General features: G+C 39.5%; 1 protein-coding gene across 1 annotated transcript in view; it reads left to right on the top strand.

Annotated features, from left to right (window-relative positions):
- PAPPA2 (pappalysin 2) overlaps positions 1-17,388 on the top strand; it is a 281,412-nt gene that overhangs the window by 209,177 nt on the left and 54,847 nt on the right. The window contains exons 18-19 of the mRNA XM_037022528.2: positions 15,594-15,762; positions 17,203-17,338. Coding sequence (XP_036878423.2) covers positions 15,594-15,762; positions 17,203-17,338 — 305 coding nt within the window. The remainder of the gene's footprint in view (positions 1-15,593; positions 15,763-17,202; positions 17,339-17,388) is intronic.

The raw sequence follows: 17,388 nt of genomic DNA on the forward strand, positions 1-17,388 counted from the left end.
CAAACACTACAGTGGCTTCAAGTAGACCATGAAAAGGAGAAAGAGGGATGTGGGGAGAAAGAAATGGGAATGAAAGAGCAAGAAAGAGCTGGACATACTTCAAAATCAGGGTGAGCCAGTAAGGTCAGGCTGGTCTGGGAGGAGAAGGGCGGGGCCTGTCCTGGAGACAGTACTTAGATTTTTAGGCTCTTTTGATGGTTTTGAACCATAGCTTGAATCTCTAAGGTTCAATTGATTTTGTCCCAGCATAGGAAAGGAAAGAAATACTTCACTAATGAAATGGAAATGTGCATTTAAGGCTAATGCTAAAACTCCTTAAATATCCTAGATTTGTAATTTTTTAAAAATCAGTAAAATAATCTGTCAAGCTCTGTGTCTTAATATTGTACACACACATATGAACTAATGCTAAACCTATACATAGAGAGAAAGAGACACATGTACTGTGTATAATTTGCTGATTAAGAGACACAGTGTACTCTATACATTCATGCATCTGTGAGAAATAGAAATTTGTTTTTTTTCTAGTAAGACATTGACTCTATACTTGGTACTTATAGTAGATACATTCAAAGTTTATCCTTGGCATCTTCAATTCTCTTGCCATGGTAGGAAAATGTGAGCTTTGGGCTAATTTGTTACAGCTTCTTTTGAAATCAAAGCAACTGAACTTCTGCTCCAAGGCTTGGCCCCTCAAACACACACCTGGGTGCAGGCCAGCTGACTGCAGAAGGCTTCTCAGGGCTGCAGAGACGGCACGCAAGCCTTCACTTCAAACACAACATTTGTTGAATTCATCCGTTTCCCTGCTAAACTAGGGAGCATCTTACTGTAAAATTGTCCCTCCTTTAATAGTATATTGATGGCTGATTTCTCTACAAACTGGAAAATATAATTTTTAAAAATCTCACATGAATAAGCTCTGGATTGTTATATATAAGCCCGTAGGACTTCTTCAACCCCTAACTCCTCTCCTTGATGCCCTTTCTTCGCTTCCTTTTTCCGACCCCATTTTCTGTCTCAGGCTCCTGCTAACCCCTTCATTGCCTTATAGGTGAACCTTTGGATGGTGACCTTGCTGTTGCTCTCTGGTGAAGGGGTCAAGTCAGGCCAAACTGATTTATGAACTATCTCCTGAAGGATTCTGGGTGAGACAAAAATCTGAAGAATTAGGTGTAGGGTGGGAAGACTGACTAGAATATTAACACTCCACAATCAAATGACACACACACACACACAGAGGGGAGGGGAATGAAAATGGAATGTGATTGAGCAGATCATTTGGTCATAAGAGGTAATAATTTCAGCTGCTTGTCCAGCATTGTATGTGTCATCCATTGTACTATATGCTTTGTATACAGTAACATATAATCTTATAATGACTTTGTAAGGAAGCTATTATTGTCCCCTTTTTTCAGATAGGAAAACTGAGAGAAGAATCTAGGTTAAGTAATTCATAAAAGTTGGAGATTTATTAAGAGCCACAGCTGGAGTTTGAGTATTCGCTTCCTGATTTCAAATCATCTACTTGTTACCCTTCTGCTGCACCATCTTCCTGAGGGGAATCACCCAACAGAGCCACTAAAAGCCTCCTGAAGGCCACTGTGACCTCTGACTCTTCATCTTCAGTCAGGGGCATTTGGCAAGGGGAATGGTAATCACCTTTTCATTTTAGCCTAATCAAGGCATTGAGCTATCAAGGAGACTGCAAATGTAGGATTCCCCTGTGTACATTCCAAAGTCCTTAGGGATTTACAACTTTCCAGAAGTTCTGGTAACTTGTTAGTGGGTTCAGGTTTTATCATTGCTGTGGCTTCAAGACAAGAAGCCATGTAAAGAGCTTTGCTTTCTGTAAAAGGGACAACGACCTGCAGTGACTGGTTAGGCAAAGGTGTCAGTATGTGTATATAGTGTAGACACTTTCTCTCACTTCTGACTGTGAGTGGGGCTGACCAGGAACAGCAATATAACAACATAACAATACCTGGAAGAATTATTAAACTGAAAACTTTGTGAAGATGGCTAAAGGATTCCTAAATGAGAGAACCCACCCTCTAAAACTGAATTCATGCAATTTGTGGCCCTTTTCTGCTAGACTGTGTCCCACTTGACTTTCCCCCCAGCTCTTCTGCCCCATCTCTTCTCCATCACAAGGTAGAGCAAGATAGAGCTGGACATACTTCAAAACTGGGGTGGGCAAATGCAAATCAGTTTACTCATGTACATGCATGCTTTCCCCCATTTGTGCTTTTGGCCAAGGCTTCAAACACATATGCCTTTCACACCTCTGAGTTCCTTCTGCCTGGCAGGTCCTTCCCCTACTTCTTTACCTAAAGAACCCATCTCAGTGTGTTCCTTTCCTGATACGCCTCTTTCATGTCTGCAGGCAGTGTTTGTGTCTTCCTCTTTGGGCACCATAGGTTAGCATTCTAGAATTATTATAATATTAGTATTCATTTCTGTAGCTGCAGGACCTAATATAATGCATGGGCACATATTCAGTGCTCAGTGAATAAACAGTGATAAACTTTGAATGTATTTACTATAATAAATGAAAGATGGTGAAGGCAAGAGATTCCTATTTAATGGTTCCATGTTTTGGACCCACTTTACCCCTGCCTATCAGTGTAATCACGAGGTCCTCAAACCCACACTGGAGGGAATTAATATTAGAATTCTGTAGAAGAAAGAATGGTACCAGCTATTGTGTAGGTCTGAGTTTAAATTGCATACATTGGAGAAACCTCAGGATGTTTTTAGACCTGTGGATAACCTGAGCAGATTTAGTAGGAAGATAACCCTGCCAGCTTAATGAAAAATGTTTGAGATGGGCCAAGGGACTCTGTAAAGAGATTAAGTGGGGACTGTTGAACTTGAAGTGAGACAGGCTGAGGGGTGTGTAGGGGCAGTGAGAGATGGAGAAGAGACCCAAAGTTGAGTTAGGTATTCATACCTAGGGACAGGCCATTATTGCATCTATCAGTTTGGAGACCTATGATTTAGCAGCAGAAAGTCCAAAGATAGAAGTGAGGGGCGGGGCTTTGAAACAGAACTGTTCGCACACTTTTAGGAGTTCATAGGCTGCTCATTCTGACAGGGAGGCTCTACTGTGCCTAGAAGAAGAGCTTCATGAGGGGCATCTTTTTTTGTCAGGGAAGAATGAGAAGCCAAAGGCCGTGCGTCTGGTAGGATGGGCCTGCTGGTACTCTTTCTTGCCCAGTACAGTGGACAGGAGCTGGCCATCAAGAGGCCTGCTGTAGAAAGTGCAGAACAACTTCGATCAGGCTAGCCAAGCCTGAAGTCCGCCTGCTCTCCATTTAAGATGTTGGCTTGAGAAATGAGGTCTGCAATTTGTTAAGAGGAAAACTGGTGTGGAGTTTGGAAGTGCTGATGGCCCTGCCTGGGGTGTAGTAGAGGACTGTGTCTTTGAAATGGTCTAGATCAGTACTTCTCAAGCTTCACTGTGTATAGGAATCACTCGGGGATCTTGTGACCCTGCACATTCCATCTGGGGTGGAGTCTGAGATTCTGCATTTCTAACAGATTCCCATCCCCGGTGATTCCAGTGCTTCTGCGCAGGGGAACCACACTCTAAGCAGTGACAGGGATGAACTATATTCCAAGGAAAAATATTTATAATTTCAATTCAAACACTGACCATGTGTCACACAAAATGCTTAAACAATTAGTGCTTCAGTGTTCTCATCTATATAATGGGAATAATGCAGTTACTCCTCACCTTACATCTTTTCTAGAGATATTCTGTGTAGTAGGGCTTTGCGATACTCAGTGCAAAGGCATTAAGTCAAGGGAGGTAATTTATCTGCAGCTCCATTTCTAGAAATATTAATGTTCCCATATATTGCCTAAGCATTGGCATCAGACTGCTCATTAAACCAGTCTCTGCTCTGCTAACCAATTAGATAACCCCAGGCAAGTTATTTTGCTTCTCTAAAACTTACTTACCTCCTTTACAAAATAATTATTTATACATTCACGGAACCAACGTTTATGGGCATCTTTGTCCTGAGCACTGAAGATACAATAGTAAATAAGGTTTTGCTCTCAACAAACTTCCATTCCATTGGGGAGACAGGCAATAAATGACTAAAACCAAACCATGAATTATTTACAGAGTATTCATTCTGTAAAAGATATAAAGGTGCTGTGATTAAAAACCAAAACTATTTTAGAGGTGAAAAATGAGGATGCTCTGGGGTGGTGGTGAGCATTCTTAGATAGCAAGAAGAGCCAGTCAAGAGAAGAACATGACAAGCAGAGAGAATAGCACTATCCTTTGGTGGGAAAGAGCTTGGTTGTCCTGGGGATTCTAAAGCCAGTGTGCATGAAATGTGTTAAAGAAGGTGAATGGAGCTCAGGATGAGATCAGAGAAAGTAGGGCCAGATCATGCAGAACTTTGTCAGTGAGAAGTTTGGATTTTACTTTCCATGCAACAGGAGACGTTGAAATATCCTAAGCAGGAAAATGACATAATCTAATTTACATATTTGTATTTTGTAAAATATTCCTCTGACTGTTGTTTGCTGATTAGGTAAGATGGGATCCAGAAGAGAAGTGGGGTGCCCAATTAGGAGGTGAGAGGTGAGGATGTGGGCTAGAGTCCGTGGCAGTAGAGATGCAAGAGGCATGGGGACAAATTCCAGAAATATTTGGAAGGTAAAACTGAGAGGACTTGCTGTTGGACTGGATAAAATCAGGTGGGGACTGGGGAAAAAGGAAAGATTGAGAGAGTCAAGGATGTCTCCTAAGTTTCAAGTTTGAGTGGCACGATGGAAGGTGGACTCATTTACTGAGCTGGGATGATTGACAATAGAGTGTGGAGATAAGGGAATCAAGAACTGATGTAACAGTCTGTGTCCCACAGGGTGGGTTTGAGGTTAAATGATGTAGATATATTCTTCTGTGCAATGTCTAACCCTTTAGTGCTCGGTAGTTTATTGTTTTTCTGTTATTGTTATTATTCATGAGGGACTACGCATTGGAGACACCAGATGCCCTTGACCGGTAAAGACATGATAATTCTCTTGGACTCAACCATCATGCTTTTATTTGCTCCAGTGGAAAATAAATACAACTCTTGAAAACCCTGCAGTGGTGATAGAAGACTGGGGTAGACTTATGAGTGCCTCAAGCAACATCAATCAAACTTTCAGCCAAGTTTTGATTACAAGATCTTTATTTCTGGCAATGATGTAAGAAGCAGAAAGAGGACAGCTGGATTTTCAGCACTAGGTGGATACCACAAGTTCTGGAAATTGGAAAAAGCATCTTTTAACTTGGAAATTGTGGTGATTTGTCTGGAGTAGTTAGAAGGAAAATAAATACAAATCTTCCCCTACCCCCAATCACTCATGAAACCATTTACAGGGAAAGTTGTCTGGCTATCGCTGCCCTGTTTGGTCTTTGTTAAGAATCTAGCCTTTTTGGCCAGGGTTATTAGATAGGTGATTTTACTCTCTGATTTCTACACCTGTGGTTTTTGTGTACTAGTGTAGGAAAATGACATAGATTGTAGTCGTTTGCACATAAAACCTACTGGTAAGTTAAAAAATAGGAAATACTAGGCCAGTCCCAGAAGATTTGATTTTGTAAGCCTGCCAATCTAGGTTTTTTAAATGACTTCTATATGATTAGTCTACAAATGTCATTTGGAAACCATTGCTCTAATGCTTGGGATGTTATATTATAACTTAAAAACTAAATTCTATTTTTGCTTTGGCCAGTGAATTGCTTGTTGTGAAGCATTGGGGGATTGGACTTCCTGTGAAGTCCATGGCTATGAATGTGCAGTTTCCTGCCTATAAAATGAGATTGTTTAGCTTCCCTTACTCAACTGTATAAAGAAAATATAGGGAGCTGATAGTCAGTTCGTGGAATGTTTCATGTGAAAGGCACTTGGACTGGACTATCAGAGAAGTCATGGAATCTAGCCTGCCATTGTGCATTGGTCTAGTGTCCAGGGTCATCATTCTTTGAAACACAAACTTATTCACTCCAGAACTTCCAAGGGTCCCTTGGTTCTTCATTCATATACTTTATATGAATGAGTTGGACCATTGTGAATAAACAATTTTTTTTATGCATGATTTTAAAAGAGTCAGAGGTCACTCCTCAGCATCATGAAAGCAGAAGAAGGAGCTATGGTACCACTGGAGGTCAGAGTCTTGCCATTGCTATAGACTTCAGTCCCCTTCAAGGGGCCCACATGGAAACCAAATTTCCTGGAGCTGGGAGGACTCCAGGACACTCTGGTTTCCTGCCACAATCACAGTCCCTTTTGGAGAAGAATAGATGGAACCAGCCTATGGCACTCACATGCCAAGCTCCGTACCTTGGGATCTCAAGATGAGTGCCATAGACAGCAATGGCCAGGCATCAGCATGGAGCCAGTGAGAGAGCCTTTGCTCTTGAGCCTTGGGGAACTGACCAATTAAATGCTTTGTGAAAAATCTAAGGGTGGGACTTGAAGTGTGTCATTTGGTGGAGTGATGTGCTGAAGTTGTGAGACACATACAGGGACGTGGATATAGAGACCATCCCATTTGAGGGAGAAGAAAATATGAGGAGGAGAATCCGTGAGGATCAGGGGGGCATAAGAACTCCTGTAGAAAGGAAACTGGATTTCCTAGGGGATTTTTTCCCAAATCTCCTCACTTTGGCCTGCAGTGCTTCCTGCGAAGTCTGGGGGTACCACTCTGAACCAGAAAGCTTCTTCCACTCCTACCTTCCAGCATTGTACCTCCTGACATTTTAGTGATATTACTAATGGTTTGCAGAGCAGGGCCTGTAATGTTATCTAAGTCCTACCCACAACCCACAACTCCTCTTCCCTGTGCAAGTTTCATCTGTCTACCCTCATTTCTGGGGTTATGAAGCTGGCAAGAAAATCTATGAAATCGGCATTCTTGAATGGCTCTTCATGCTGGGCAAGGAAAGAGAGGACTATTTCCATGGTTGAAGAGTTCCAACCAATTCAGAGAAAAATACCACATGAAGTCAAAATATTATCGTCTTGGCCAAGCAAGGGTTTTCCTTTACAACCATGCTGACATGCAAGGTTTTACAGCCTTGCTCCATCCCTGGTGTCAGTAGTATTGCATGCCCTCTCCAGCTGGAGGCTGTCAGTTCAGCAGAGGTAGGGGAAGGATTTAATCTGTGTGAGGAGGGAGAAAGAAGAGAGTCCCTGGGAGGATACAAACTCTGTAGTGCAAAATAAAAGTGAAATATCCAGTGTAGAAGAGGGATAAAAACAAGCTTCATTATAGTAAAAAGAGCTGCAAATCCTTTACTGAAAACAGATTTGGGGAGACATTTTTAAATGGTATCTTATTTTAGGGAAGAAAGCCATATACTAAAGAATATATACTAAAGAATGTATTCCAGTGATTGGCTTAAAGATGGCAGTGTGAGAGGTGAGATAGAAGTTTCCTCCTAAAACCACATATAATATGAAAATATAAATAATATGACTAATCCTGAAAGAGCAACAGGAAAGAGGGCTGCGCCAAACTGCATACACCTAGAGAAAAGAATAAACCTCACAGAACACGGTAAAGTACCAAAGCCATGGCCCAGCGGGACCCAAGACCTACCCCCAACCCAGCTCACCAGTGGGAAGAAGAGAAACAGAGTGGGGAGGGAGTGGAGAACTGGGACTGCTGAATACCTAACTCTGGAGATCTGCTCTGGGAGCACAAACCTACATTTCATGGTGCTTTCATGGTACTCTCATGATAAGGGGATTGGAAAGCTAAGACAGGCAGAAAATCTGGGGACACTGAGATTCCAGCTTCTGGTAGAAAGCAGGGATCCAAATCTGGCTGCTCTGGGAGAAAAGAAAGGCAGGCATCTGAGACTTCCTAACAGCAAGAGGGCTGCTAAATGGGCAAGGATTGCACAGAGCTTACTGCTCAGGAGAAAGGACAGGTAGACAAAATTGTCTGGGTGCATGCTACCCAGCAGGTTGAGAACTTTCTCAATCTTCAGGTGCTAGAGGTCCCTGGCTGGCTCTACAGCTTGAAGGACACCCTCCATGATACGCAGCCTACAGTGCCTTTCTCCCAGCCAGCCCCACCTGGCTCACAAACCCTGCCTGCCATTAGGCCAGCCAGAGGGAAGCTCCATCTACAGCAGCTACAAACACAAAGCATAGAGGCTTATATCTGTGTGCTTAGTCCACTGGTTTGGCAGTGGAGGCAGGCATAGCAGCTGGGAAGCAAGAAACAGCTCTTTCCTCCCCCCAGGCAGCAATCCCACTTCTCTGCAACCCCCAACATTCCTTCACAGGCTGAGAAGCTCCAAAGAGTACAGCTTCTGGGCACTAGAGGGCACCATATACAAATATGAAACACCAAAGAAACCTGGTTCAAACTAAAATTATGAATACAACACCTGAGAATGATTCAAATGACATCAACCTCATGAATCTTCCTGAAAGAGATTTCAAAATAAAAATCATTAACATGCCCTTGGAGGTACAGGAAGATATTCAAGAACTCAGGAATGAATTCTGTTCAGAGATCCAATCATTGAAGAGCACAATGGAGTGTATTAAAAGCAGATTAGATATTAGATATGGTGGGGGAGATGATAAATGAAATAGAAATTAGAGAAGAGGAATACAAAGAAGCTGTGGCAAAGAGAGAAAAAAAGGATCTCTAATAATGAAAGAATATTGATTGAATTGTGTGACCAATCCAAACAGAACAAAATTTGCACTAAAGGGGTACCAGAAGAAGAAGAGAGAGAAAAAGGGATAGAAAGTGTCTTAGGAAGGTAATTGCTGAAAACTTCCCCAATATGGGGAAGGAGATAGTCTCTGAAGCCACGGAGGTGCACAGATCTCCCAACACAAGGGATCCAAGGAAGACAACACCAAGACATATAATAATTAAAATGGCAAAGATCAAGGATAAGGAGAGACTATTAAAAGCAGCCAGAGAGAGAAATAAGATCACACATACAAAGGAAAGCCCATCAGGCTATCATCAGACTTCTCAGCAGAAACCTTACTGTCCAGAAGGGAGTGGCATGATGTATTTAATGCAATGAAGCAGAAGGGCCTTGAGCCAAGAATACTTTATCTGGCAACATTATGATTTAAATTTAAAGGAGGGATTAAACAATTTCCATATAAGCAAAAGCTGAGAGAATTTTTCCCCCACAAACCATCTCTACAGTGTATTTTGGAGGGACTGCTATAGATGGACGTGTTCTTAGGTTTAATAGCTGTCACTAGAGGTAATAAAACCACAATAAAGCAAGTAGAACCATTAATTATTAAGCAAATGTAAAATTAAATCAGCTATCCCCAAAGTCAATCAAGGGATAGACAAAGAGTACAGAATATGATACCTAATAAATAAAGAAAGGAGGAGGATTAAAAATGATGAGAAAAAAAGAACCTTTATATTCTGTTTTTAATAGCATATTAAGTGAGTTAAGTTAGACTGTTAGAAAGTAAGGAAATTAACCTTGAATCTTTGGTAACCACAAATCTAAAGCCTGCAATGGCAATAAGTACATACCTATCAATGATCACCCTAAATGTAAATGGACTTAATGCACCAATCAAAAGATAGAGAGTCATTGAATGGATAAAAAAAACTGGACCCATCTATATGCTGCCTATAAGAGACTCACTTTAACCCAAAGATATACACAGACTAGAAGTGAAGGGATGGAAAAAGATATTTATGCAACTAATAGGGAGAAAAGAGCAGGAGTTGCAGTTCTTGTATCAGACAAAATAGACTTCAAAACAAAGAAAGTCACAAGAGACAAAGAAGGACATTATATAATGATTAAGGGATCAATCCAACAAGAAGATATAACCATTATAAATATCTATGTGCCCAACACAGGAGCACCTACATATGTGAAACAGATACTAACAGAATTAAAATGGGAAATAGCATGCAATGCATTCATACTAGGAGACTTCAACAGTCCACTCACTCTGAAGAACACATCAACCAGACAGAAAATAAGTAAGGAGACAGAGGCACTGAACAACACATTAGAACAGATGGACCTAGCAGGCATCTACAGAACTCTACACCCAAACGCAGCAGAATACACATTCTTCTCAGGAGCACATGGAACGTTTTCAAGAATAGATCATATACTAGGCCATAAAAAGAGCCTCTGTAAATTAAAAATGATTGAAATTGTACCAACCAGTTTCTCAGACCACAAAGGTATGAAACTAGAAATAAATTACACAAAGAAAATGAAAAATCCCACAAACACATGGAGGCTTCACAACATGCTTCTAAGTAAGCATGGATCAATGACCAAATAAAAACAGAGATCAAGTAATATATGGAGACAAATGACAACAATAATTCAACACCACAAAAATCTGTGGGACGCAGTGAAGGCCATACTAAGAGGAAAGTATATTGCAATACAGGCCTACCTTAGGAAAGAAGAACAATCCCATATGAACAGTCTAAACTCACAATTAATGAATCTAGCAAAAGAAGAAAAAATGAGGCCCAAAGTCAGTAGAATGAGGGACATAATAAAGATTAGAGCAGAAATCAATAAAATCGAGAAAAATAAAATGATAAAAAGAATCAATGAAAGCAAGAGCTAGTTCTTTGAGAAAATAAACAAAATAGATAAACCCCTAGCCAGACTTATCAAGAAAAAAAGAGAATCCACACACATAAACAGAATCAGAAATCAGAAAGGAAAAATCACTATGGACACCACAGGAATACAAAGAATTATTAGAGAATATTATGCAAAATTATATGCTAACAAACTGGATAACCTAGAAGAAATGGACAACTTTCTAGAAAAATACAACTTTCCAAGGCTGACCCAGAAAGAAACAGAAAATCTGAACAGACCAGTACCTAGCAATGAAATTGAATTGGTAGTAAAAAAAACTACCTAAGAACAAGAGTCCTGGACCACATGGCTTCACCGCTGAACTTTATCAAACATTTAGTGAAGACCTAAGACCCATCCTCCTTAAAGTTTTCCAAAGAGTAGAAGAAGAGGGAATACTTCCAAAATCATTCTATGAGGCCAGCATCACTCTAATACCAAAACCAGGCAAAGACACCAGAAGAAAAGAAAATTACAGACCAATATCCCCGACGAACATAGATCCAGAAATACTCAACAAAATATTAGCAAACTGAATTGAAAAATACATCAAAAAGATCATCCATGATGATCAAGTATGATTTATTCCAGGGATGCAGGGATGGTATGACATTCAAAAATTCATCAACATCATCCACCACATCAACAAAAAGGACAAAAACCACATGATCATCTCATAGATGCTGATAAAGCATTTGACAAAACCCAACATCCTTTCATAATAAAAATTCTCAACAAAATCGGTACAGAGGGCAAGTATCTCAACATAATAAAGGCCATATATGACAAACCCACAGCCAACATTATACTTAACAGCAAGAAGATGAAAGCTTTTCCTTTATGATCGGAAAGAAAACAAGGATGCCCACTCTTCCCACTTCTATTCAACATAGTACTGGAGGTCTTAGCCACAGCAATCAGATAAAACAAAGAAATAAAAGGCATCCAGTTTGGTAAGGAAGAAGTTAAACTGTCCCTGTTTGCAGATGACATGATATTGTACATAAAAAACCCTAAAGAATCCACTCCAAAACTACTAGATCTGATATCTGAATTCGGCAAAGTTGTGGGATACCAAACTAATACACAGAAATCTGGTGCATTCTGATACACTAATGATGAACTAGCAGAAAGAGAAATCAGGAAAACAATTCCACTCACAGTTACTTCAGAAAGAATAAAATACCTTGGAATAAATCTAACCAAGGAAGTGAAAGACCTATAATATACCCTGAAAACTACAAGACACTCGTGAGAGAAATTAAAGGATATACCAATAAATGGAAACACATTCCATGCTCATGGATAGGAAGAATTAGTATTGTCAAAATGGCCATCCTGCCTAAAGCAATCTACAGATTCAATGCAATTCCCATCAAAATACCAACAGCATTCTTCAATGAACTAGAGCAAATCGTTCTAAAATTCATATGGAAACACAAAAGACCCTGAATAGCCAAAGCAATCCTGAGAAGGAAAAATAAAGCTGGGGGAATTATGCTCCCCAACTTCAAGCTCTACTACAAAGCCACAGTAATCAAGACAATTTGGTACTGGCACAAGAACAGATCCATAGACCAATGGAACAGACTAGAGGGCTCTGATATAAACCCAACCATATATAGTCAATTAATCAACTATATGATAAAGGAGCCATGGACATACAATGGGGAATTCACAGCCTCTTCAATAACTGGTGTTGGCAAAACTGGACAGCTATATGCAAAAGAATGAAACTGGATTATTGTTTAACCCCATACACAAAGTAAACTTTAAATGGATCAAAGACCTTAATGTAAGTCTTGAAACCATAAAACTCTAAGAAGACAACATAGGCAAAAATATCCTGAATATAAACATGAGCAACTTCTGCCTGAATGTGTCTTCTCGAGCAAGGGAATCAAAAGCAAAAATGAACACATGGGACTACGTCAAACTAAAAAGCTTCTGTATGGCAAAGGACACCATCAACAGAACAAAAAGGCATCCTACAGTATGGGAGAATATATTCGTAAATGACATATTCGACAAGGGTTAACATCTAAAATATATAAAGAATTTATATGCCTCAACACCCAAAAAAGCAAATAACCCAATTACAAAATGGGCAGAGGATATGAAAAAACAATTCTCCAAAGAAGAATTTCACATGGCCAACAGACACATGAAAAGATGCTCCACATCACTAATCATCAGGGAAATGCAAATTAAAACCACAATGAGATATCACCTCACACCAGTAAGGATGACCAGCATCAAAAAGACTAAGAACAACACATGCTGGTGAGGATGCGGAGAGAGGGGAACCCTCCTACACTACTGGTGGGAATGTAAGCTAGTCCAACCATTGTGGAAAGCAATATGGAAGTTCCTCAAAAAACTAAAAATAGAAATACCATTCGACCTGGGAATCCCACTCCTTGGAATTTACCCAAAGAATACAACTTCTCAGATTCAAGAAGACATATGCACACCTATGTTTACTGCAGCACTCTTTACAGTAGTGAAGATATGGAAGCAACCTAAGTGTCCATCGGTAGATGGACAGATAAAGAAGAGGTGGTACATATACACAATGGAATACTATTCAGCCATAAGAAAGAAACAAATCCTACCATTTGCAACAACATGGATGGAGCTGGAGGATAATATGTTCAGTGAAATAAGCCAGGCAGAGAAAGACAAGCACCAAATCATTTCCCTCATTTGTGGAGTATAACAATGAAGCAAAACTGAAGGAACAAAACAGCAACAGACTCACAGGCTCCAAGAAGTGACTAGGGGTTACCAAAGGAGAAGAGTGTGGGAGGGAGGGAGAAAGGTAGTGAAGGGTATTATGTTTAGTACACATGGTGTGGGGAGTCACTGGGAAAAAAGTATAGCACAGAGAAGGCAAACAGTGAATCTGTTGCATGTTTCTATACTGATGAACACTGACTGCACTGGGGTATGGGTGGGGACTTGGTAATATGGGCAAATGTAGTAACCACATTGTTTTATCATGTGAAAACTTCATAAGAGTGTATATCAATAATACCTTAATAAAAAATTTTTAAAAAGGAATGTATTCCTTTTCTATAAAGTTCAAGAACAGGCAAAACTAATCTATGCTGATAGAAGTTGGAAAATTGGTTTGCAGGTGTGTGGGGAGGTTTAACTAGGAACAAACACCAGAGAGATTGATGGGGACTTAAAATGCTCTGTATCTTGATCTGAGTGATGATTACTCAGGTGTGTTCACATGCAAAAATTCCTGAACTATAAACTAAGATTTGTGTGATTTTTGTATGTATTTTTTTTTACTCAATACAAAATTTAAAACGAATTTTCTTTTTTTTTCCCACTTATTATAAATGTGGTATCAGGATAAAGGGTGTCTCAGATGTCCAGTAGGATGGAGATGCTATTAATATTCAACGTAGATGGTAGAACATAGGAGTGGGGGACCAAAGCTTTGGCAGAAGGCTAACCTAGGTCCAAGTCCTGTCTGCAGCCTCTACTGTGGCTCTTTGAGCTATCTTTACATCTCTCTCAGGTTCTGTTTCCTTCTCTGAAATGTGGATACTGATATTTACTTTAACTGCAGTTGGAGGGATTCAATGAAATAATGAATGTAGATGTCTCACCAAACACCTAAAATACAGCTCAAAAATAGTATTTATTACTAACAGATAGTAGATATATGTCCTCATAAACAATGATGCTGAAAAATTCTGGACATAAATCAGATTTATACCCTAAAGTATTTCTGAAAACAAAGGTATGACTTTTAATAACTTTAACATACTCAATGGTGAAAAGTTGAAAACTTTTCCTCTAAAATTGGTAATAACACAAGGATCTTCACTCTTACTACTTGTATTCAACATAGTACTGACAGTCCTTGCCACAGCAATTAGGCAAGAAAAAGAAATAAAAGGCATCCAAATTGCAAAGGAAGAAGTAAACTAAAGAATCCATAAAAAACTTTAGAAATAATAAATGGATTCTGTAAGGTTGCAAGCACAAAATCAATATACAGAAACTGTTACATTTCTGTATATCCATAATGAACTATCATAAAGAGGAATGAAGAAAACAATCCCATTTACAATTACATCCAAAAGAATAAAATACCTAGAAATTTCATTACTTGTACACTGAAAACTATATTTTAGTACCTGCACACTGAAAACTATAAGACATTGATGAAACATATTAAAAAAGGAACAAATAAATGGATATTCTAAGATCATGGATTAGAAGAATTAATATTGTTAAAATATCCATACTACCCAAAACAATCTACAGGTTCAATGCAATCTCTATCAAAATTCCAACCAAAAAATTCTAAAATTCATATGGAACCACAAAAGACCCCAAATAGCCAAAGCACTCCTGAGAAAGAAGAGCTAGAGATTTTTAACTGTACCACAAAACTATAGTAATAAAAAAAATATGATATTGCCACCAAATAGACACAAAGATCAGTGAAACAGAATAGAAAGCCCAGCAATAAGTCCATACATATTGTGTCCAGTGGTCAATTAACTTATGACAAAGGTGCCAAGAATGTACAATGGGGAATGGACAGCCTCTTCAATAAATATTAATGGGAAAACTGGCCAGCCACACACAAATGAATGAAACTAGACCGTCTTCTTATGCCATACACAAAAATTAATTCAAAGTGGATTAAAGACTTGAACATAAGACCCGAAACCATAAAATGCATAGAAGAAAACACAGGCAGTAAGCTCCTTGGTATTGGTCTTGGCATTGAATTTTTGGATCTGACTCCAAAAGGAAAGACAACAGAAGCACAAATAAGCAAATGGGACTACAGTGAACTAAAAACTTCTGTGTAGCCACCTGAGTGTGGGATAACCTTTTCTGTCCTTCATCCTACCTGGCATCTCCCAGTGCACTTAAGTGTGACTCTGATAGGCTATCTTGTTTTATGTCTTCTCAGTAAGTTCCTGAAGATACAGTGCCTGGAAAGTGGAGCCTGGGAGCCAGGCAGCTGCGCTCCAGTGGTGTGTAAGCCCCCTTCTCCGGTCTTTGAAGGCATGTATGAATGTACCAATGGCTTTGAGCTTGACAGCCAGTGTGTGCTCACATGTAACCAGGAAACTGAAAGGGTAAGGAAGATTTGAACTTTGTTTTGGATCAAGCTGTGCTCGAATCTTGATGACCAATCCCAAAATGTTGAGTAGAAATGATCTAAAGAAATCCCAATTGGCAGGCTTACTAAGTTGGGATTCTAACCAGAGGTATTGATATTATTTGATAGGGAAGTCAGAAGAGGCCATGCATTTGGAATATTCTCTTTTGAGCTCAGAACTTCCTCTTGAATAAGAAGAAAACTTTGATGAGTTAAAAAACACCTGGGTACATTTTAAAAAAAATGTTGGGTCTCTGATTTGGTGATGTGATTTCCAAAGTTATGGCCACTGACCTAACTTGGCTAGAAATGCTGGTCCTGTACTTTTCAATAGAACAGAGTCCAGAACAGAAACACGAATTCCTCAGCACAGCAAAGCTTAAAGTTCTGTTTGACTATTATTCTTCCTAGAATGTTGGCATAGGAGGTCTGAAATAAAAACCACAGGCTTATCGTGGTTATGTGACTAAAATCAGTTTTATTTTAGAATCTTTTCAAGTACCTCACACATCCATGAGATAAGAAATTAAGCAGATTTTCTAGTCAAAGATCAATGACCTCAAGGCCTGTCCTGGCACATGTCTTTAACTCAGGGTCCAGAGATCCAGGGTAAGCACAACACGACAGACATGAAAGGAATATGCCACAAAATGAGACTCCTGAGAAAACTAACATGTCTGTGTGCACTGGTGAAGGTCTCAAGGAGTTGGTCACGTGAAGGGCGAGTTATCACTAATTCTAAAAATCTTTCTTTCTGGGATTTTGTGAGAGAGTGCTCGTCCCTGTGTTCTCCGTACAGTACACTAAGTGATATTATTGGGGGTGGGAAGCCAAGAGTTACACAAACCAGCACAAATGTGGAAAAAGGGAACAAAACTTTGGCCAGATCAAATGCAAGTATGTTACCACATCCACTTTATTCCATTCAAAAAAAAAAAGCAACTCTGATGTGTCTGTTTAAGCAGAGAGGCTAAAAACACCCACAGAAAAATGATAAATTGGTTTCACTGAATCAAACTCATCTTGAAAAAAAATCTGACACTTGCCCCAAGCAGCATTTGTGTGAAAGGATGGGTGAATCAATGCAAAACACCACCATCTGTGGAAAAGAAATTCCAAAAATAACTCAGAACACATGGGCTACAGTTGGTAGCTCATGGCATCCTTGCATCCAAAGGAAAACATATTGTTAATACATTTCACTCGGGACAGAATTGTTCATGACACCTTCACAACAAAACAACAAAAATTGTCTTGACTTTTTTTTGTCTGTAATAGCATTCATTTATTATTTATTTCAATAGTATCTCTTATTCTACATTCTAAAAATTGGAGAACACTATTCAATTAGACCATGTTTTTCCCCATTCTAATCAAGTCAACAAAATGGAAATGTTCTTTACTTTTGATATTCTAGCGTCCCATCCTTTGCACTAAGGAGGGGCTGTGGACTGAGGAGTTTAAGTTGTGTGAGAACCTCCAAGGCGAATGCCCACCACCCCCCTCGGAGCTGAATTTTGTGGAGTACAAGTGTGAACAGGGATACGGGATTGGTAAGTTTGGGAAGGGAAGCTGAATTCTGCTCCCAAGCAATCCTTTCATC

Source organism: Manis javanica, chromosome 11 (assembly GCF_040802235.1).
Source record: "Manis javanica isolate MJ-LG chromosome 11, MJ_LKY, whole genome shotgun sequence".
Lineage (NCBI taxonomy): Eukaryota > Metazoa > Chordata > Mammalia > Pholidota > Manidae > Manis > Manis javanica.